At 26.2% G+C, this 24,424-nt stretch overlaps 1 protein-coding gene and 1 long non-coding RNA gene across 2 annotated transcripts; one reads left to right on the top strand and one right to left on the bottom strand.

The window, feature by feature from the left end:
- The first annotated feature begins 6,725 nt into the window (after positions 1–6,725).
- On the top strand, positions 6,726–7,512 carry LOC137826448 (uncharacterized). Its single transcript, XR_011083505.1, has 3 exons — positions 6,726–7,038; positions 7,166–7,270; positions 7,360–7,512. It is a non-coding gene; the product is annotated as an uncharacterized lncRNA (long non-coding RNA).
- A 7,160-nt stretch (positions 7,513–14,672) lies between these two features.
- Positions 14,673–17,871, bottom strand: LOC137823348 (uncharacterized). The gene is made up of 3 exons (XM_068628445.1): positions 17,257–17,871; positions 15,812–16,028; positions 14,673–15,574 (listed from the first exon to the last, which is right to left on the bottom strand). The coding sequence occupies exons 1-3, from the start codon at positions 17,482–17,484 to the stop codon at positions 15,084–15,086; spliced, it is 936 nt and encodes a 311-aa protein (XP_068484546.1). The 5' UTR covers positions 17,485–17,871; the 3' UTR covers positions 14,673–15,083.
- Positions 17,872–24,424: the final 6,553 nt, after the last annotated feature.

Below are 24,424 nucleotides of genomic sequence, written 5' to 3'. Positions count from 1 at the left end.
ATAAGAATATATTATAAAATTATTAATAAGTGCGTTCTTAAAATTTTTAAAAAATAAATAAAAATTAACAATTTTTTTCTTTAAAATTAAAATAGTTTGAGAATTTTTGCATGTTTAGTTGCAGATAATTTAATTGTAATTTGATTTATGCATATTATGTTGAGAATAATGTATCAATTTAAAAATATGTATGAATTGTTGTAATAGTATACAATACACATGATAGTGGAGGTGTTAGCTAAGGAGCTACGTAATAGTAATTTCCTAACTTATTTTGATAGAGATATATAAACATATTTTTTTTTACTTAATTTTCTAATTGTAAGTATATTATACATTATTATATCTATCTATTAACATAAGAATAAAAGATAAGCATTACATTAATTACTTTTAAAATTATCTTTTCACACTTTATTAATAAAAAAGATATATACTCGTAATTACTTAATGGAAACAAACTTGGAAGAAAAATATACAATTTATAAAATGTCTTATACAAATGATCAATTTCTCTCTAAAATTTATCTTATATTAAGGGGAAAAAAAGTAAAAGATAGAATAAATGAATGCGTAATAAGTTAAGTAATTGAATGCAAGAATTTAAATGTTCATTTATGACACATTAAAGTCATTATCTTCTTCCAATATCGAGAAATAAATGTGCATTAAACTCCATTTTCTTTATAATGTTTCAGAAATTAGTATTCCTTCTATTTCACCTTATTTCTTCCATGGCCAATAATTACAATTTAAAATTTTCAATAATAATTTTGTTAATAACACTATTCTTCTATTGATGTAAAATATGTAGATTTTAGATTATGTATATTGTACTGTTGGATTGTGATTAATTAGATGTTCGATCATGTTGTTCAGATATTTAACTAAAAAAAAAACATTTAGTTTGATAAAATTTGATGAGAAAGTAATTTTATATTCTTTTAGTTATTTTCTATATTTATATTAAATTTACATGAAAATTTTTTTGATTTGTGAGATATTACTTGGTCATATATTGTTGTGGAAATTTTTAAATATATTTTTATCTCGGATGAGTGTGGAATTTGAATGTTAGTTGTCATGTGAATATGTTATTATATAATTCCTCAGAAAGAGAGGTGATGGGAAGATGCTATAAAAAGGAAAAGACCATCAATCAACAGGTAGTAGACTTTTATATATTACTATGATCCAGAGGGTGTTTTTATGGCACCCAACTTGCGAGAAATCTTAGAGCAATCGAGGATATTATAGTTATAGACAATTAGATGAAGAGGTAATATACAAATTTACATGTATCTAATTTAGTTTCTTATGATCCTCCATCAAATTTTATGATTGGTAGAGATACACGTAAATTAAAGATAAAAACATTTGAGTTAATTCTATAAAGTTGAGTTAAATTTAAACTCTACATTCTAAAATGGTATTAGAGTCAATTAAAGTTTATTATAATAAAAGTTTGTGAAGTTTATCAAGTCACTCGTTATCAGACCGCTATCGAACCATCAATAAATATATAATCTCACGTACAAGCTGATCGTTATCGGATCACCCATAGATATATACTCTCACACACAAGTTGACAAATTTCGACGTGTGAGATGTATATTGAAGATCCCAAATCGATTAGAGATATAAGTAGTTACAAACTTTATAAACCAGTTTTATAAGGTTGAGTTAGATTTAAAATTCAATTTCTAATACTTTATTTTGTGTTAAATGAAATTTTGTTCTCTTCCTTCATAAAGGTAATTTATTAATTTGTAATTGTGTTTAGATGTGCTTTACTATTGTTCTTCAATTTCTCAATCAACCTTTTCTACCTGGACTTATTTTACTTTTTTGCTACATATAAATACACAGCATTGTTTTGGATTAATTGATGGCTCTTAATCACATGCATTGAATGAAATAAAAAAAAGTTTCAATTTTCTTACAAGAATCATTTATGTAAAGGTAGAATCAACATAAGAAAAGGTGCAACCTTTTCTTTCTCAATAGTATAAGAATTTCATAACAACTGATTATTAATTTTTTTATAAATACTAGGCAACTTTTTATACCATAACTTCAATTAATTTATCGAAAGAAAAAATTGCAATAAAGGACATGAGGAATCAAGAAAAAACTCATGGGCATATATTAAAAAACACTTTCTATTTTTTTTTCAGTTCTGTAAATTGAAATTTATAATATAGATCAAAGTTTATTTTCTTTGTACATTCATGCTAATTGTAGAACTACACTTGCAGAAACAATGAGATGAATCACAATTTTTATTAGTAAAAACTAAAATATGATAACAAATTATATAAATAACCTTTTTTTAATGGACCAAAATGTAATTTTCTTGTAAGTTTAGATTTTGTGTTGAAATAAGTTTTTATTTATTTAAATATCATAAATAGAAGACCCAATGTTAAATTATTGAACAAAAAAAAAAAAGACTTAACTTACCTCATTAGTTATCAAATTTCATGCTTTAAGAACCTTTTCATTTTAGCCTATTCATTCAAAAGATATGTTAATTAGTAAATAACTTTATAAATATATTTAATTTCACTTACCCTTTCAAATATTTACTTACAATCATCATTATTATTAGTCAGTAAACCAATGAAAAAAAAACTATAAACATATTTTAAAGGATCTAAGATTTATAAGGCATTAGATTAAATATTTGTATTTTTAAATCATCACGATAATGAATATTTTAATATATTTAAAAAAAAATCATGATCACGCTATATTTTTGTGATTTTATGATTTTCTGAATAAAAAATAGTAGGATATGATTCATAATAAAATAACTTAAATAATACAAAAAAACAAATTAAAGAATAATATGTTACATGAATTCACTTTTTGGTTAGTTTTTTCCTCTTCATTCTTTCTCATAGAGATGGTTTAACTTGGCTTCTAACACCAAAGTTGAAACAACATTTAATTATAAATAAAAAAAATCATTAGTAATAAAAAATAAATAAATAGAAACCACTTCAGGAGTGGTCCAACACTTATAAATAAAGAGCTAGCGCCTTACCAACCTCCAATCAAGGAACATTTTCCAACTTAAATAAGAAACAACTAAACCAAACTCAAGAAAGCATTAAACAATCTCATATAATCCACTGGGTTCAAAACCCAATTGAAGTGCGTAAATTTAATTATAAATAATAATCTCTTAAGTGCAAAACTCTACTCTAGTTGTTTTAGTACCAAACACTTTATTATATATCTTCATCTATTATGTTATCAAATTCATTTTCCAAAAAATCTAATAAGTTATCCAAATCACTATAAATATTAAATTTCCCTTATTCATTGTTATATACCTTTTTCGAAGAACTGCCTTGTCAGTGAAAAATCTATCATTTCGATAAAATCTAACACATTAAATACTCATATGCTTTCTTTTGGTTCCTCCAAGTACATTTTTTACACTCCTTATTTGGATATATATAAAAATCTTATATTTTCAAATGCAAAATCTAGAAAAAATTTCCATCCATCCCAATACCAAGTAGATCATATCTAGGTGCCATTATGAAACTCTTATCCATGATTATGTTCTTGTGGAAATAAAAAAATATACCAAAAATGAACAAAACAAAAAATTATTTATTAATAACGTAATTTATCACATTTAGCAAAAACTAGTATGTACTGATAAAAAAAAAAGCTATAGTATATAAATATAGTAGAAGATAAAAAAATTACATAATAAATAACCTATGAACCATAATAATTATTTTAATCTCTAATGTATTAATTAACTACCTTATCACACCTTTTCGTTTTGTCTTTTTTTTTCAAATTAATTATATAAGCACACAGATTTTTATTTTTTTTTAAACTTTTATAATTTTAAGATAAGGAAATATAGGGGATATTTGTGTTCTTAGGACTTACATAAATCTCATAATGTCTTTTTATTTGTTTACTTATTTATGTTTTGTAGAACATGCGTGGATATCACAAGAATTGCTTATCACAAAATCCTAAGTAGAAGAAAAAAGTGTGAAATAAATGAATTGCATAAAGAACATAGAGCATCAAACAAATCATATATCATATATGTATAAGGTGTTAGGGTTAGTGTTTAAATTCAAACTTAATATTAATCTCTAAAAACAATATATATTGTATGTATACATATGGGATATTTAAAATGTATTTTATATTTTTATTGCAATTATATATGTTTAATCAAATAATTAACTAACCTTTTAACTTTTTTTTTTGTGTAATCAAGTTTTTTTTATAAGAATAAATGATACTATAGGTGCAAAAGGGAAAAAACCCTATAAAGTGATATATAGATAACTTTGTCTCTTTTTTATAAAATTTTACATTTATGTAATCACTACAAGAAAATCATTAAATAAAAATAAATTTTAGAGACAAAAAATAATTAATCTATATATATTAACTAAATTAAATAATATTTTAGAGATTAAAAATAAATTATTGATATCTAAAATAGTTTATATTATTAATAAAATTTATAAAATAATGTCTGGATTGTTATCTAATTAGCTACATATTAGATATCAATTTAGAATTATTTTATAGTTTTTTTATTAATAATAAAAACTACTTTAGATACCAATAATTATTCAAGGTTATGTACACATTCCTAATGCATGGGTAGTAAGTTGAGAGAACTACTATTGATTTTGATATTCTTGTTGAAGTTGTCATTGACCAAGTGGAGGCTGAATATCTTCTTGGTCAAAAGTTTAAAAAATACGTTGAAAATACAGGAATTTGTTCAAGATTTCAAGATGATATTTTTGTTGATATGTCATCTTTGGAGGATATCCATGAATCATATGATTTGCTACAATAAAAATGAATCATTGTCTCTTGAAAATTATGGTGTTTTAGAAGGATTCTCTCATCTCAAATATATTACTAACGCAACAAGTCCTAAATTAGTTGTTGTTAAATGAGTTATACTTCTAAATTTGTTTCTCAAGACTTAGTCTTGCAAAAAAAATTTAAATCTCTTTCAAGTGATGAACAATGGGAGGACGTGTGGGTTGGTAACTCGAATCTAAAAACCCTATTCCCAAGGTTGTTCTCTCTTTCGCTGAACCAAGGTCAGAAGGTGGAGGAGGTTGGAGTGTGGGTAGGTTTGACGTGGCGATGGACTTTAAGTTGGAGAAGAGTAAGGTTCAAGTGGGAAACACTACTAGAATCTGAATTTCGTAATTATATTGTCAATGCTTGTGTTATAAAGGATGTGAACGATGTTCAGGTGTGGAGTAGCGGAGAGTCCGGGTGCTACACAGTAAGGTCGGCATATGAGTGCTTAGTGGATTCGGAAAGGGGTCCCCAAGTAGAGGTGTTTAAGCATCTGTGGAAGGTTAAGACGTTCCCCAACGTGTTGCTCACTGCTTGGAGGGTGCTTAGGGGCAGAATTCCGACAAGATTGGCGTTGAGCAGGAGAGGGGTCCAGTTAAATTCTGCTGTATGTGTGCTGTGCGGTACCGTGGATGAATCTTATCAACACCTTTTTATAGAACGTAAACATGCTTGGCATGTTTGGACCTTGTGTTTCAAGTGGATTGGAATTGTTTTTGTTCAACACAATGACATTATGGCCCACTTCGAGAACTTCCATCTGTTCCAAGCGAACCATAAGCAAAATCTAGTATGGAAAGGGGTGTGGGCAGCCATAGTGTGGTGTTTGTGGGAGCATAGAAATGTTGTCCTGTTTAACCAAGGTGTGGTGGATGTGGAAGAAGTGTTATATAAGGCTCAACTTAAGTAGTGGTTATGGTTGAAGCACAAAAGACATAAGTTTTCGTACTCCCTAACAGACTGGGTGTTAAATACAAACGAAGATAAATCTAATTGAATTTTGTTGAATTCAATCGTTTTTTTTTTGTCTTTGTGGAATCTATACACACTATAAAATGTTCTTTTATTTGTCTTCTTATCTTTTATTTTTTTATTTAAACTCTCAAATAGTAGTTGTTTAAGCTACTCTTGAAAATATTTTTATTTTTTATATTTCTTCCCATAAATTTGATTTAGTCTCTCTCAAAATGTTTTTGTTTTTTAATGCTATGTTTCATGTCAGGATGACAAAATATTAATTAGTAAAGGACTTCCAAACAAAAACCTATTCATCTACTTGAATTACACACAAAGAAAACTTAAGAAAAAGAGACAAGGAACCACAAAAACAACTCTTAATTCACTCATGAATAATTAAGGGAGAATAATGTTTCAATTTTTTTAATTATCTAACCTTTGTTCAATTTAGACACATATAAAAAATTACATCAAAATATTATTTTATTTGTTCTTATATATATATTTTATCCAACCAAATAAAAAAAAAAGGAAAGAAACATCAAATTTGTAATTTTCTCTTTCCATATTTTTTTTTCTCAATTTGAACAACATAAATAACACAGTCACATTACACATTTCTAATGCGTTGTTATGCTTTTCCAACGTCTTCTTTTTTTCTTAAAATTAGACAGTTTTTTTACCTTTTTTGTATAAAATATTTTCCTTTTTTATGTTACTTAATGTGAAGGTGAGATCGTAATTAATATTTATTTTTTTCATTTTGTTTTGTGGAAACATATGTTACAAGAAATGGAAGAGAAGCGTGAATGTTCTGAACTGTTTCACATAAGGACAAAATCACTTCTTAATTAAATAAGGGTGCAGAGTGAGAGAGCGAGTAACAGCATTTGCTTTGCATTTTTCTCCTCTTCTTCTTCTTCTTCATTCGCTCTGTAAGCTTTTTTCTCTCTCAACTCAACAATGGAGGGTAACACCAGAACCACCCGCACTTCTTCTTCTTCTTCTTCCTCAGGGAAGCTATCCTTGGAGCAAATCGAAGCAATGACCAACGCCACCATCAGCAAAATCCAAAGCTCGAACTCGCAGCGTCTTCACACCGGCACCGCCGTCACCTACCGCGACTGCACTTCGACGGGCTACGGCTGGCTTCTTCCAGGTTGGGTGGCGGAGGAACGACGAGTTCAGAGTGGAAGAATTTATAGGGTAAACCTTTTCTTTTTTTACTTTATTTGCTTTTTGTGATATCATTTATTATTTTTCTGTTGTTTATTTGTATTTTTAACACAGCTGAGATGAAATGAAAATTTTATTATTTTATTTGTGAATGCAGTACTACTATGATCCAAATGGATCGTTCTATGAAAGCCAGCAGAAGGTTTTGGAGTTTTTGGAGCGATTCTGGGGAATAGTTGTTCTTGACACTTAGATCTCAGAGGTTTCTTTTACGGTTTTTTGCATGCACGTAGATCGAGCTTTAGTCTTTATGATCTTGGATTGACGAAATTCTTCTTCTTCTTTTTTCAGATCTTTGCGTTGCACTATGCAAGTCAGATTCTGCTGGAGACTCTTTAGAGTTTTAATTACTTAATAATGTCTTCGTTTGTTGTTGCTTTTGTTCTTGAATCTTAATTAATGGTCATTTTCTCAATTCCTTTTGTTGTTGCTTTTGTTCTTGAATCTTAATTAATGGTCATTTTCTCAATTCCTTTGGATTTTAATTTTCTCTCTCAGTTTATAAGTATCTTTTCCTTGCATGTATCTTCTCTTCTTAAGGATTTACCAATTTATCTTACGTACTTACAAATCCATCACACTAATTTAGGTCGATGATAATCTTCTTATAAACTTATAAACTCATCACATTGATTTAGTCTTGGTGATAATTTATATTCTCTTCTGAGGTACTTACAAATCCATCATATTGAAGATAATTTACATTCTTTTTTGACGTATTAACAAATTTACGAACCTATTACAACATTATCTTTTGACATATTTACTAATTCACACACTGATTTAGAACTAATGATAGTTTATATTTTTTTTTTCTAACATACTTACAAACTTATGAACTTATGATCCCATCACACTGATTTAGATTGAAGAGATCTGACCTACTTCCAAATCCATCACACTAATTTAAACTTATAATAATTTACATTTACTATTACATCTATATTTTTATATAAACAAAGCTTTAACTATATTGGTTTACGAACCTTTCTTTTAATTGCATTTAATTCAGCTACACTTCTTTTAATGGACATTTTGAATCAAGCTTTTCATTTAATTGTATTTGTCATTTTAAGATATAATAAGATCATTATAATGATAATGGTTTAAGAATTATTTTGTTAAAACTAAAATAACATAATAATTCACTACTAAAATTAAAAAGCAAAAAGAATAAAAGAATTAATGATAATGTAGAAAAAAAATATAATTCCTCTATTTTTCTAAACTTAAAGAAAAAAGTAATGATATCCTTTTTATTAAAAAGTAAGAAAATACAATTACGTTATAAAAGAAAAATGGGTTATTTTAGACCGTGTATTTTATTAAAAAAATATTGTAACTTTTTTATAATAAGAAGAGTAAGCATTAGAGTAAAGTTTAACTAATGTGGGACTTTTCTAGTTATATTCTTTCACTTCAAGATTTAAATTAAATTAAAAGTTTGTCATGTTTTATTCTTTATTTTTATATTGTTTATTTTTCTAATAGGACATATTAGAATCAATCCAATATAAATTTGTTGTTAGTATTGACTAAGTTTTTATCAATATGAATCTTTTGTATATACTTATTTGTTTTGTCTTGAAAGACAAATTTCTCTGTAATATGCAAAACATATTGTCATAAAATATAATAATAATTATCTCAGGCTTGTATTCAAGTTCTTTCTTCCATTAATCTTTAAATGTAATTACACATTTGGATAATTATTTTGTTGATTATATCAAGCTCCATAACTAAGTGTGTCTTTAATTCTTGAATTATTTTCATCAAATTTATTGTAGCATGTACAATTATTTAAACTCGGTATGTTCAATCAAGACTAATAATGAATGAATTATTGTAGCATGTACAATTATTTAAACTCAATATGTTCAATTGCAATACACATAACCAAATTACTCTAATTATGGTCAATCTAACAACTTGTGAGAATATCTCATTGAAATTAATGTCTCTTTTCCAAGTGTATATTTGATAATTTTCCTTGATCTTATAGACTCATTTATAACCAATTGTTTTTCAACCTTTTGAAAGTTTTACAAATTTTCATGTCTTGTTTATATGAAGAACCTTCGTTTCTTTTTGCTTGTACAAGAAAACATTTGAACCACTCACATCTTCTTGAAACTTTAAAGGGTTTTCTTCTTTATTCAAAATACAATATATATATATATCATATAATGGCTTGTGATAACATATTGCAAGTTTTAAAATGGATTAAATTTATCTTTTGTTAATCGTCAAATATGTTGTTACTAATTTCATTTGGCATTTTGTTCCTTGTGGTCATGTTTTGACTAAAAAGAGTATCATTTGAAGGCTTCTTCTTCTCTCTTTTTGCACTATGACAATTTTCTTTGTAATGTAATTTTTTTTGCTCATATTGTAGCTCATTTTCTGCAAGTACATTCATGCTAAAAACCTTGTGGGAAGTGTGTCTACAAGTGATATCTCTTCACATTGTCAACATAGTTCAATAATATACACTTACTAGATTTTAGTTCTAACTTAGTTCTTTATTGATAGTCGAAAATCATATATATATATATGAGAACCAAACATGTAATAAATCAATTCATTTATCTTTATATATTTTCAACGTTGTCTTTAAATTAATCCTTATTATGGTAATCAATTTATCATATAATAAATTATTTTAATTGTTTATACTCATAAATACTTATCACTCGTTGTTCTCAACATAATCCTTATTTCTATCTAGGAGAGTTTTCTTCATCTACTCTATGATATCTTTCTATTGAAGTGTGTTGAACAAAAATTATCTTATAATACATTTTTTTTTCTTTCAAAATGTTAAAAATTCGTTATCTCTATATTCTCCTCCATTATTTATTCCAAAGCAGTTAATTATTTTCCCACTCAAGCCTACATATGCTTTTAATTTTAAACTTTTATTGTTTATACAAGTTATCTTACTAAAAAGTGCTAATATTATTATTCTTATATGTGTTCGGTAATTGGAAATAGTGATCAATTATATATACACATGTAAAAAAAAAATTTGATAGATAATTATATATAAATTTAAAAACTATTTATTAATAATAGAAATTAATTTAGAAATTAATTTAAAAATCAATAATTTTTTTAGTCTCTAAAATGGTTTCTAATTTAGTCATTATAACAACTAATTATTTTTTGTCTCTAAAATCAGTTTCTATTTATTTCTAATAAACCCTTATACACTAAATTAAAAACACAAGATTTAGTAACAAATTATATATACAATGTTTACCCAATGAAAGTTAAATTTTAATTAAACATATTATTAGGTAAGTCTGGGTATATACATAGACTAAATGTTTGAACTTGAATAAAATTATATTTAGAAATAGAGACATTGAAAGAAGAAGAGATAAAGAATAAAGAAAAGTAGAAGAAAGGAAAAAAAAAGTTTGAAGTGGTAACTGAAAATTGAACCGACATGAGTTAAAGGTGCGTTTGAAACGCATTAAAAGTCTCTGTTTTGTTCTTTTGATTATTTTTCCATCATTTATAAATACATGCCTAAGTTGGGGAGAAAAATTTGAGAAAGTTTGCAACGGAAGTTAACAGTAACTAAACACAGAACAAAGTTATTAAAAGAAACTCAAGACTTGCAGTTACACTTCACACTAAAAATAAATAAATAATAATAACATCTAAATATAAATAAATAATAATATCTTGACAGTAGTTCACTTATCTAATAAATAAATAATAAAGATATCTAAAAATAAATAAATAATAATTAACATCAGTTTTATTCATTTATCACTTAAAAAAAAGTTTACTACTATAATATAAACAAACGTTATTAAAAAAAATCATAAATTCTCACACTGTGTTTTCCATTATTCTTTTATGAACATGGATAAATTTCTTAAAAAATAAATTTTAAATTTAATTTAATTTAATTTTATAAAATTGACTGTTATACTTGTACTTTTATATATATATATTAATAAAATTTTTGTTTTTATCGATGTGAGATATTTCACTTATTATTTTTATATTAAGATTTTAAATTTATGTGAGATTAAATATTTATAAAAATTCACATAATTTTTAATAACAAATGAGACAATAAATTAAAAACTCTTATCAAAATACACTAACTCTAATTGATTAAAAAAAAGTTGAATAATATAACCGAAAAGTATGAAATGTCTTGTGACTGGAATAAAAGTTAAAAGTTAGAAGAAATTTAAATATTTTGTATTTGTTAAAACGTTTTACTTTAATATATTTTTAAAAAATAAAAAGTATCATAGATAACGTTAGATGATAATGAGTTTAATTTCTTTTTATTACTGAGAACATTTTAAATTATTAATAATTTGCGTTATAACTTCAACATTTAAAAATAAATTAATCAAGTCAGGTGGAGATAAGGAGAGTCTTGGTAATTGTAAGTTAATGTTAAAGCAAAAAAATATTAAATGATGAACTATTGAAAAAATAAATAAAGAGTTTATTTCTTAAAGAATTTATATAGAAATAAAATAAATGAATGCAAAAGAAAGAAAGAAAATAAAAACATTAGCATCTTATTGTTTGAGAAAAATAAGAAAAACTGAGTTAAACTTAATTTTTTAAATATAAAATATTTGTTATACTCTTCATTTATATATTTTCGTTCTCTCCTTCAATTATTTAATTAAGTAAAGAAAATTACTTCACTTCTCTTGGATTTTTATATTTATATTCATTTCTCTCAACTCTATCATTTTTATTTCTTTTCTTCTTATATCTTTCATCTCTACTTCAAGTGTAATTCAAATAAGAAAATAATAATTATACACTCTTTCACATATTCTAAAAACGTTGTTTGTTATTTAATAAAATTTGCAAGTTTAATATTAATATATATATATATAATAACTATTTTACAAGAAGTTATATATTTTATCTATACATATTAATAAATTGTTTTTTAAACGATTTTTAGCAAAATGTATGAAACATGATGTCTTGATTTGGTGATGATTACATCTTATATTGATTATGTTTTTTTTCATTATCATAATATGATTAAAATGTAAAATATGAATAATTTTTAAAAGTAATATAAAGTATTTTTATATTTAAAAATTATTTTTTTATCATTCTGAACATAATAATTGATGATTATCTCAAATTAAACGAAATTTGAATTTTATCCCGTTTCAAAAATAATCAATTATATCAATTAAATATAAATGCATATTTTTTAAAGATAATTAATTATAAATAATAAATAGTTGATTATGAATGATGAATAATTTATGTCGCTTAAATATAAATTTTTCTTTCTATAGATAATTAATAATGAATAATAAATAATTAATTATATCATATTTTTGGAAAAACTCATCCTTTCAAATATAATTAATTAAGTTAAAATATAATTAATTAAAACTGTTTTGAAGTGTTATTTATATTAATGAACGAACAAATTGATTGATTATTTTCAATAATAATCTATTATTATATCAGTTGATTCAAAACTTCTTTTTGAAATGAAAGTTTTATCTCTTTTAAAAATACAATTTTCATATTTTTGAAATAAGAAAGTTTTGTTGTGATTTATAAATTTTATTGAATAGTACTTCTAAATAATTTATTTGTTTTGAAAGAACGATTCTTCAATGATGAGATTATGACTCAAATATTGGTTTATTAATAATTACAGTCACGTTACTTGAAGGCCTTTTATTTTTGCACCCCCACATTACAAATGAAAAAGACTAAAATATCCTTCCTCGTTGTATCATATATGTTTAAAAAAATTGTTTTGGAAATTTTATTATGAAAAGTTTATTTAAGAATGCATTTTATATATATTTGGAAATTTTTTTTTTTGCAAAAAGTATCTCATATTCTGAAAAGTTTGTTTCAAAATACATTTTATATATTTTAGAAAGTTTATTCTAAAAATCATGTTATGAAAATTTTGTTCCAAAAATCATATTCCAAAAGTTTTGGAAATTTTCTAAAAATAATAATCTGAGAATCACATTTATAAAATATAAAATAGTCATTTTAAAAATTATATGGTGCATTTAAAAATTATGAGTATAGAAGAAGAAAAAACATTAGTTGAATATTTAAAGGGTGTTTATTCCTGCACCATCAAAGTTTTTCTGCATCCCATCAAATAAGTAAAATGACTAAAATATCTCATTTAATTCGATCTCTTTCCAACAAGTTTTTTTCATAATTCGTTCTTGAAAATTTATTTTAAAAAAAACATATTTTGGAACATATTATACATGTTTAGGAAATCTTATCCAGAAATTATTTTCGAAAAGTGCTTTCAAGAAATTTCAGAAAATGTTTTTCGAAATACACTTATAAATTCTGAAAAGAAGTATCCAGAAAAATTCCAAAAAAGCTAATCCAAAAGTCATTTTAAAAAAAAAATATTTTTGAATATTGATGGGTGCAGGAAAAACTTTGATGGGTACAGAAAGAAATACCTCTTTAAAGGACTATCACAGGGATTGGTAGCCCAATTATTGTCTTTCAACTCAAATCTTATTAAGCACGTGAGTGTTTTTGGAAACTACTTCGTAAACTTTTATAACAAAACCAAAGATAAACGAAATTAGTTTCATTAAAATAAAAATATAGATTAACTAATTAGTAAAATTATCTCCTATTATTTCTTCAAATTTTAATTTTTAACTTGTAGATAAACTACTTTTATCTTATCGAAAAATTAGTTTATTGTTCATTCCTAAAGCGATTGAAAGGAACAAGATAAATGAATACTCGTAGAGAAGCTTTCAAGCACATAAGTTCAAAAGTTAGCGCACGTGTGACAAGTTTCATAGTTGTGTTGCTTTTTATTGCAAGTTAAATCATTATTAAAAACAATAATTATATCTAGTGCACTGTTTCCCCATCTCCATTGCAATAATTATTGCATGAAATCTTTATTTAATTTCATTATACCACATCACTTTAGCCTATTAATCTAATAAAGAATTTTATAAAACCTTCACTTTAATAATATATTTTTACACTTTTTAGGAGTAAGTTTGTTTTAAGATATAGATTTTTATTTTATTTTTATGTCCTAAAATTCTTATTTAAGATAAAAAAAAATATATCAATTTTATTTTATGAAAATGTGCTTTAAGTGAAATCTTACTAGACCTAGATCCAAAACTTGCTAAATTTGAACCTATACCAGATTTTAATGTGAAATGAAAAAAATACTTTTAAATAAAATAAATAAAAGGAGTACACTTCAAAATTCTGGAATCACTTTTCTGATTTTCAAAATATATTTCTAAATTTTGTTTTCTTCTAATTATTTTTTCTATAACATATTTTTTTATTCCAGAATTACTTTTTTCGTCCGGAATGAAATTTTAATTTTTCAATTCTGTTTCATAATTTCATTTTCAGAATAAAAAATCTATTTCAATTTCATTTGCAGAATAAAAAATCTATTCCAAATTTACGTTTTCATAATGCATTTTTATAATTCTGGGTTTTTTAATTCCAGAATGAAGAACAATTTTGAAATTTTCAAGATGTATCAGTGGTGCAGGTCACAATTTGTAAGTGCACTAAGAATTTGGCTATTATTGTTTATCACTACAAAATAATCATAATGATACTATATATATTTATATTGAATGAAAGATAGGAAAAGAACGTATGATACCAAAAATTCCCAGACCCAACAAATAAACGAGGCAAGGAAGAATTATGAGACACAATGGGTAGCCAGTTCTTGGCCATTGTCACTGGGCACCAACCAAAACTTTGACTTTGAAAAATTGCAGACACTTCAAACATGGACAAGTAACAGAGAAACCATTGCATTGTGAAATGGCTTATTGTTGTCTGTAACTGCTCCCTATATGAACCTGTTCTTTGTTCTTTGTTATTTGTTGATCAGACTTATTAGGTAGCAAAAGATGAAGACTTCATTGAGCAAGGAAAATAGCCGCAAAATTTTGTATAATTTTCTTTCAGTCTCTTCACAATTTCAAAGCCAAAACCTGTACATGTCAAATAGGCCTGAACATGGCGTGTCTCCATCTCTCAGGTTTCATCCTCCAGTTACTTTCACCATTTCTAGGCTTCAACATTCTCTCTATTTCCATTCCTGATTGCAGACAAGATTTCAATCTCTTCAGATGTCCACGGCATTGCTTGTGATCAAAGCAATTGCCATGGCCAATGTTACTGCCTTCAGAATGCATGTATCTTTCGCATGGTGACTGCCATTTGGCTTGCAAGTATGCCAAAGATCTCCATGGAGGAAGTGGCATAGAGTTCTGTTTCAAAGAAGATCTTGTGGCTTCCTCCATTATTCCAAGAAACTGTTTCAGCCTTGCATAGGAACCCACATAGACAACAGGAAGTGAATGCAGTATCCTATCATATGAATCAACAGCTCTAGCTATTTCAAAGTGGCTTCTGAAATCAATATCAACAATCAATCGTTCTTGGCTTCCTGAATTGTTGTCAACCACAACATCAATGTATTCATGATCACCTGTGCCACAACAAGTTTCAACAAACAATCTCAGCTGAAATTCAAGCATATGCCATTTTACCACCCTAACATTACTTAACATGGTAAAAAAAGCTTGATGCAAACAGTACATGTAGTTTCATATTTACCACCCCAAGCAAACAAATGGTAGCAGCTTAGTGATGGATAGACATGAAGCAAAAGTAGAATTGTAATTTTGGAGAAGTAATATACACACACATACAAACTATGGTATACCTCCAGGGACTTTGCCACTACCCGGCCATTTAGATGCACAAACTCCAGCATCATAACCAGAAAGTCTCATCAAGCTCACCAGATAAAACCTGATACAGCTAGCATAACATGGACCAGAATTCATAACTTTAAGGTTGGTCTCATTCATTGACCGTATGAAGGAATGTACAACTGAAAGCAACTCACTCTCATGTTGGGCCACCGATAGCTTACAGATCTGTTTCATAGACATAAAAAATAGTCAGGGAAGTTGTTAGAATGTCTGTTGATTTTAAAAGGGGAGAACATAGGTAATAGGTTCTGCATATCATCCATATGTATAGACTCAATGTGTAAAATAGATTTAGCAGAGACTATCCCCTAAGATAATAATAGGCTATGCAACTTCATACACACTAATACCCATGCCATGATAACTAAGAATAAGTAGGATGAAAATAAATTGAATAACTGGATGTGAAAAATAAAGTAAAAGTTAAAGATGTTATGAAAAGAGATAAAGAAAAAAGAGAGTAAGAATTAGTGCAGTGGATCTCACCATTTCTAGAATTATTTATCCTTTCTTTCTCACCCACAAACAACTTATATTAATTCCATCCTCTCTCATCTTCTTAAACAAACACACCATAAATACACTGAAAACATGAGATACCTCGAAATATTATTTCCAGGTACATAAAATGTCACTTTTTCAACCATATCTTTTATCCAAAGTACATAATTGGTAGGAAAGCATTCACTTGTACAGTAAACTATAAAAAAAAAGCAATTCTGTTTCTTTTTGTATCTATTTTCTGTTTTTTCTTTATTCTGTTTCCCTATAAAAATCCAATGTGGCAATGCTGGAGTTTGAAGTTATTGAAAAAGGACTAGAAACTGCCACCAACCCTGCCCATGGAAAATAAGATCCTACACGTGGCAATTTCTCAATCAAAAACCCAAAACTAAATGAAAATCAGAGATTTGAAATGCATGTCCAAACTAAAGCCATAGTACTTTAGGATGTGTTTGCTTAAGCTGGTTCACACTTTTCAAGGCACATTAGAAATGAATACTTGTGTCATATTGTGTACGTATGACATGACATCACTTAAATGTTCTTATAAAGCTCTGAAAGAACCTGTGTAAGTGACCTATGGCCCTAATGATTAATTATCATTAGATCATACGTATTAAATTAGTGTTTAATTCAGCTATTTATATCATGTATGAAAAAACTACTAAAACCAAAATCAAGGAGAAAACATTTATATGAGTCATACTAAAGCATGCACCAATCTCCAATCAAAGTAAAAAAAAAAAGAGATTATTGATAAGGAATTTGAAATTTGCTAAGAAAACTAACATGGACTAAGAAAAGAAATAGAATTACACACAAATTTACTCCAAACATAACTGTAATTTTGATTTTAATTACTGTCCCCAACAAAAAATTGCCGAATTACCTGAATCCTTTCTGCAAGTTGTGCGAAATCAGAGAGACCTGATTCGCTGTCACTGCTACACCAAGACTCAGCGCCACTACTTCCATTCTCTAAAAAATCGCTAACCATAAGCGCTAAATCGTGCTCACTCTCGTGGCTGAAACCACCGTCAATCTGGTTGTCGCCTCCGGCACCGCCAACTCTGGCCCACAAATCGGAGTCGGGGGCCATACAAACCCTACAGTCCATCCTCCGATGTCAGCGACGTCGTAACGATACACAATCACCACCGACCCACAACCACAGAACAGAATCAATCAAAATTCGCCGTACGAGAACAGATTCCTGCGCCTGAAATTCCACAACCCAATTGAACACCACGTCCAATTCGCTAAAACGGATCAAAATTTCGATTCTTTTACGTTTTTTTTTCCTCTGATCAAAAAAATTCTCAATTAAATGCTCTGTTTCCGTGTTTTAACGCTTGCCAGAATTTTGAAGAATTGGAATGGAAAAAATATAAATAAATAGAGAAAAAAAAAAGAAATTGGCCTTTCGATCTGAAGGGATGAAGAAAGTCGAATGGCAAAGGAAGATTCTTCCTTTGCAAATGAAAACCCAAAAGATTGGAAGGCGAGTTCGTCGGGAAGAACGAAGACAATATAAAAGGCGAAGCTGACGTGGAATGACCATTTTGCCCTTTTCTGTGCCTTGGGGAAGGAGGTTACCCTTATTCTTTCTCCCACGTCACAAAATTTAATACACCAAATTGATCACTTCTTAATATTTAATATGTGAAAATAAAATATTTTTAATGAACTCACTTATGGATAATGAGATAATGTAATCAAATAATTACTTCATTTCTTCTCATAAAAATAACTATTTTTTATGCTGATATATTGATATCATGTATAAATTAAATGTAGTTTGTTTAATTATACTTTTGGATTAATTTGGATCCATATAGTTATAATCATTCAATTTTATTATAAGTCTAAAATAATAATTTTAGTTTTGATGGTTTTTAATTATTTGATTTAGTGTATGATACATAAATTATATTAGAGGACAACCTACGCGACTAAAGTATACAATGTTTTTTTGGTTGTAAAAGTAAAAGTCATCGTTTTTGTTCAACCCTCAAAGATTGACTTTGTCAATTATAAAAAATAAAAGAGGAATGTGTTTAATTACAAAATCGTGTGAAAAAACACGTAAATGTTTTATATATAGTTTAGGATAGTAGATCTGTTATGCCAACCATGCATTGTTAAATTTATTTATTTTATTTATTATAAAAGTTATGATTTCATACATCATTATCAAACTTAATATCTCAATTAGACTTTTTCAAGTAACAACACATAAAAAAATATATATACGTTTCTCGTCATACTTCTAACAAATGGCTTTCTGCATTCCATTATTTTCAAAAAAATATCATTTTATTTCTTTTTAAAGATGACTTCCAAACTACTTTTTTTTCGAAATATTTATAGAATATATTTTTCGGACCATATTTTATGAATTTCAAATTTATCATTGTAAAAATAAAAAAAAAATGTGTTTTGGTATTCTGAAATGGTTTTTCTCTCTTGATTTTTCATTATGAAAATGGAACCTTTATTCCAGAAACACTTTTTACTTAAGAAACTTCTATTCCAGAATCACCCAAAATATAATTTGGCATTTCAAAGAATATAAGGGTGCAAAGAAGAAGATTGTAGGGTGTAGGAAGAAATACTCAAAAAGTATTATTAGAGAAAAAAACACAAATAAATATGACACACTAGTCCCTTATATTATATTTATTTATGTTTAAGAATATTCAATATATACTTTCATCATGACAAAATTGTGTATGTTGATCTTTCACACTAGTTGCAACTATTTCAATCTAACTACCACTTAATTCATAAATTTCATGTCACTTTTTCCTATTTATTACTTCTTATATTTTACTCTCAAATCTAATATATAAGAGGTCTTGTTGTCATCCTTCCAAAGGGTTTGAAAACGATGTAGTTAGAGGAAGAATAATGACTATTTTTAAATATTGTTACAGTATAAAATATTTTGGTTGTTTTTAAAAATTTAGATTATGTTTGTGAATTACATTTTAGGATTAATACAATTTTAAATAAATGGATATGGTTTAGGTGTAAATTTTTAAATTATATAATATGAATGTGAATGAAAGTATAGATTATAGAGATTATATAATATATAAAAAATAATAATATACATGTATTTATGCTAAAATAATTATATTAAAATATAAATTAAATTATTGAATATGAGTCATTAAAAGGAAATTACATGCATATTCTTATTTTATTTTAAAAAATATTAATTATTATTTGTAGATGAAAAGAAATTCACTAAAGTTATATTTTTTAAAAACTGAAATTGTCAACCTGAATAACAACTTTAATTAAAACAAATTAAGTGCCTGATTAATGAATTTAATTAATATTGTATATATATTGACAACTTTCACTAAAAACATATCAATTTTTGTATTTTTTTTATTTGCCTATTTTTATAATCTTATCTTACACTTCTTGCCAAACTCCAATCTTCCTATGGAAGATTAGTATGAAGTGTTTATAAATGTCACTGTTATTATCAATGTTCTCCTTGACAATTCCTATTACTTACTTTTTCTTAAACAAACTGATTATGTGTTTTTTAAAGATATTTAACAATTATTTAACAATTTAGAAATTATTATTAACATTAAAAGTTATTTTAGATATTTCTTTTTATTTTTTAAAATAATATATAATTTAATTAATATGATGACTAATTATTTTTTATCTATTATTTAATGACTGATATCTAAATCCTAAATAACTACAACTATTTGAAGTAATGAAAAGTTTAAATAGTTATTTAAATTATGTTAAGTATTCTGAAAAAAAAACACAACTTTCCTTTTCGGTATATATTAATTATAATTGTTCTCTTTCTTTTCTTTTTTATATATAATTTTCATCTATTTATCATAGTTAATATTGTATAATTTTTATTTTTAACGACTTTTATATAAATTTATCAGAACCTGCTTTACGAATATTTCAATGAAGTTTTTTTTTTTTATAAAAAAAATTGATATTATAATTTCTTTAATATCATTCTAAATTATTTTTAACCTTTAATCCCTAGTCAAATTTAATTGTTTAAATAAAATATAAAATGTATACAAAAATAGAAAAACATGTTACAATAATTAAAATTTTGAAGGATGAAATTGAAGTAAAAAAAGAAGTAACAAGAATTAAAATTTGACATTAAGAGTGAGAAATGAAGAATAATTGATGCATGAAATGGGATATATGAGAGGATGAAGTAAAGTTTATGGTTGGAATTTAGTGAAGACAAGAGTACATGCAAAGCAACAATTAAAACTCTTCAAATAAAATCATCATTCCATTATTCTTTGTCATAATTGAGAACTTAAAAGATTTTAGTTTATCACTTCCACTAAAAAAAATTATTCATAGTCATATTTGTTTTATTAGTATGAGTAGTACTATAAAATCCAATATTTTTTAATTGAGTTTGAGACTTGTGAAAGTAAATAATGTGAATAAGAATGACACTAAAAATATTTTATTATTTTTCAAGACAAAAAAAAATGTTTCTATTTGTTTACTTTTAATTGAAATAAAATTATATTTAAGAGTTTTTAAAATATAGTGGGCTGGAAAGATCTTGGAAAAAAAATTCAAATTTATAAAAAAATTCAAATAATAATGGGTTTTAATGATAGAATATTGTGCATGATAAATTAACGAAACTAGTAATAAAGAATTCATTCATAAACCTTAAACACTAAGATATCAAAAAGGGTTTTAAAAGGATTAATATAACAACAAAATTCAGTGTGTTGCATTAATATTTTGATTCATTTATATCATTTTTTTTCTCACAAATATCACATCCGTGCTTTGTAATTAAAGAAAAAGTTTGCAACTAGTAATTTTTTATGAAAATTGTAAAATTACACAACAAATCAACAAAACGTAATACATCGATTTTACCTATATATAGCATGATTTATAAAAATATATCTAATCATAAACATTATTTATCACTATATTTAGAGTTAAGTATCTAGAGAAACCTGCGTATTTAAACATAAACTCACACGGTAAAAATTCATTCATATAATATTTTATATAAGAATCGATTGGCATTTACATGTATTAAATAAATTTATTAAATTCGTTAAACAAAGTACTACTATTAAATGTAAAGAAAATTATATTTTGTACTTAATAAGATGGATTGCAAATAATACCCAAATAATATTCTGGTAAAACCTGTTTAAACAAGACGCGGATTTATGTAAAAAATCTATATTAAAAAAATGTAGAATCCATCTTTTTCTTATCTAAATACTATGTCTAACTACAATTAATATATATATATATATATAAATATATAAATAGTTATGTGACTGATAAGATCATGTAATTAGTAGCTTAACCTAAACTCACATAGTGATATATAGATTTTGATAGGTTATGTTTTTTTTATTGGATATTATTTTATATGGGTTAAAGTAACTACTTCTATTTATTAATAAAAAATATTCATTTTAATTTTAAGTTCTAGAGATAGTGTTGTTAGATTAATAATCGCATTTAAAGTATTGTTTGTTTTGAAAGTTGATGATTGATCATGATTTTGTCTTTAAAAAATATTTCAATAAATTGAGAGAGAAGAAAGTATATAAATTATCATTAGTCTCGACTTTGATATCGACTTTGAAATGTGATGGAAAAACGCACGCGAAAACAACGCACAATCACGAATCAACTGCAGAAAAATAAACAACACGTGGTTCAGTCGCCAACTGCAACCTACATCCACATGAACAACTATTAGGTTTTCATTATATCCTGTTTCACACCAATTACAAGTACAATGATAAATAAATAGAGATAATAAAGAGACACAATAATTAAGCTTACTCGCTAAAACATGTTGTCTACTTAACACAACTCAATTGGTCTTCACTTTATACCCAATAAAATAAAATGACCTGAAACTACTGGTACCAATAAATAAATATATTGGTATAAGAAAAATAAGAATTATGATAGGGTTGAGATTATGAAATGATTTAAAGAAGAGACATAGAATGGGCATAAAGACAGCACATGTGTTTAGGCACCACCATTTGATTGGCTTATCATTTATTGGTGATGAAGAAGATAAAGGCCTACCCTATACATATAGGATGGGGACACAAGGCATCTTCTTGGTATCATCCTCACTGTCCCTCCCATCAACTATCTAAATTTGGATTATGCATTTATATGCATGACAGATTGTTGTGGATATAACAAAGGACACTTGTCCTCCAAGTTAAGGACTTGGACCACTTCTTAAGATTCCAACTTCTGCCCTCACACCTAATAAACCAACACTCTCCCTCCATCAGATTCTTTTCCAATCAAAACTCACATAGGGTTGCCTCAATGTACCATTGGATAATACAACTTCACACTACCATGCAATATTAACATTCACTTAATTTCCAACTTCACTATTTTTTAATAGCTAATCACTGAAAATTTAACATTTTATAATTGTTTATAAAATAGGTTTTTTTCTATTTATATACTATGAAATATTTTAATTTATAATTGATGTGACATCTGTAATCTATAATATTCTAAACAAACATGTTACTTTAATGTTTTCATTTTTTACTCAATCAATAAATTAAAGACTTCTTCAACATAATGTTATTTTGATGATTTCTCTTATTCGGTTTGGTGTTTAGAACTTTATGTTGTATGAGGTATTTCAGAAATTGATTTTGGGTGATTTATGTTTAACGTTTTGATCAGGTTTGAAATTTTTGGTGTGTTTCATTGTAGGTTTTTGGTTTCCGTAGTTTTCTTACAGGTTTGGTTTGATATTTATGGTTCTTAAGTGTTTGACTCATTTGTGTTTGCACAAAGATTCCGTTTAGGTGTTGGAGAAGAGTGTAGGGTGATATTTATTTTGTCTTCTTTTGTGAGAACGTGTCTCATTTGCAGGGATAATGTAATTGTATTATGACTTGATCATGCATATATCAATCTTATCATATCTATGTCACTATCGTTGATATTTTGTAGAGTCTTCTGGATCTCCAGTTGTTTAGGTGTTAAAAAGTTTGGTTTCAATTTTCCTGTATAAGAATTAGGACACTAAAATGTTTCATTTTATTTTATTTATTCTCTGAAAAATAAAAAACTTATCACAGTGTTTATGCATTAGTTTTGTTAACAAAAATTAACCCCAAACCCATTCTTGACATCAACGTTCATGATGATGACATTGGTTCTTTCAAACATCACTGTGCTAAGTAAGTTGTCTTGTTGTGGCTTGTGAAATAAACAAAAGTTTTCTCTCACTTTCTACATATGAGTTTGTTGTAACAAACACAAGCCATTAGTATAATATGATTAACAAAATAATTAGCATGGGCTTAAGAATAAAGTATGTTTTGATGTAACACTGTAGCAAGGGCATAAGCATGTTATGTCAAATGTCAGACAGATAATCAGAAATTATTATTATAAGTTAAAACAAACACTTGCTATCATAGATTCATGACAGCATGCATGATTGAAGAAATCAAATATTCAATGTGAAAGCTATAGCATTCCACATTTCAACTCCATACTTTAATTATTATATATGATAGTCTTGTTAATAGATTCTTGATCTTGGCTTCTTTATTTATGATCAAAATTCTTTGATATTTATTAGTTTGATTTAATGGTTATAAATATGAATTGGCTTTTAAAATTATATTCTGTTATATCACAGTGTTGTTCTTCACTGTATAATGATCAAAATAACATTATCATTTGCTTCAGGTCACAACTGATCATTAAAAAAATGTTTTTTTTTTCCAAATATAGACTCTACATGACCAAATAAATAAATGATGGCGTAGAAAAAATAAATAAATTTTTAATTATCACTACAAGAAAATCATGAAATAAAAACCAGTTTTTAGAATGTAATTAACTAAATTAGGAATATTTTAGAAACTAAATAAAAAATTAGTTTTTAAATTAGTTTCTATTATTGTTAAATAGTTTTTAAATTGATATCTCATTAGCAACCAAATTTTTAACTATCCATTATTTAGTTTTTAAATTTGGTTTCTAAA

Source organism: Phaseolus vulgaris, chromosome 8, assembly GCF_000499845.2.
Source record: "Phaseolus vulgaris cultivar G19833 chromosome 8, P. vulgaris v2.0, whole genome shotgun sequence".
Taxonomy (NCBI): Eukaryota; Viridiplantae; Streptophyta; class Magnoliopsida; order Fabales; family Fabaceae; genus Phaseolus; species Phaseolus vulgaris.
This window is presented reverse-complemented; position numbering and strand designations above follow the sequence as displayed.

Coding starts and splice junctions, on each gene's coding strand:
- LOC137823348 (XM_068628445.1), bottom strand. CDS start 17,484: ATGGACTGTAGGGTTTGTATGGCCCCCGACTCCGATTTGTGGGCCAGA. Junction 16,029..17,256: donor AACTTGCAGAAAGGATTCAG/GTAATTCGGCAA, acceptor TCTATGAAACAG/ATCTGTAAGCTATCGGTGGC. Junction 15,575..15,811: donor TAGTGGCAAAGTCCCTGGAG/GTATACCATAGT, acceptor GTTGTGGCACAG/GTGATCATGAATACATTGAT.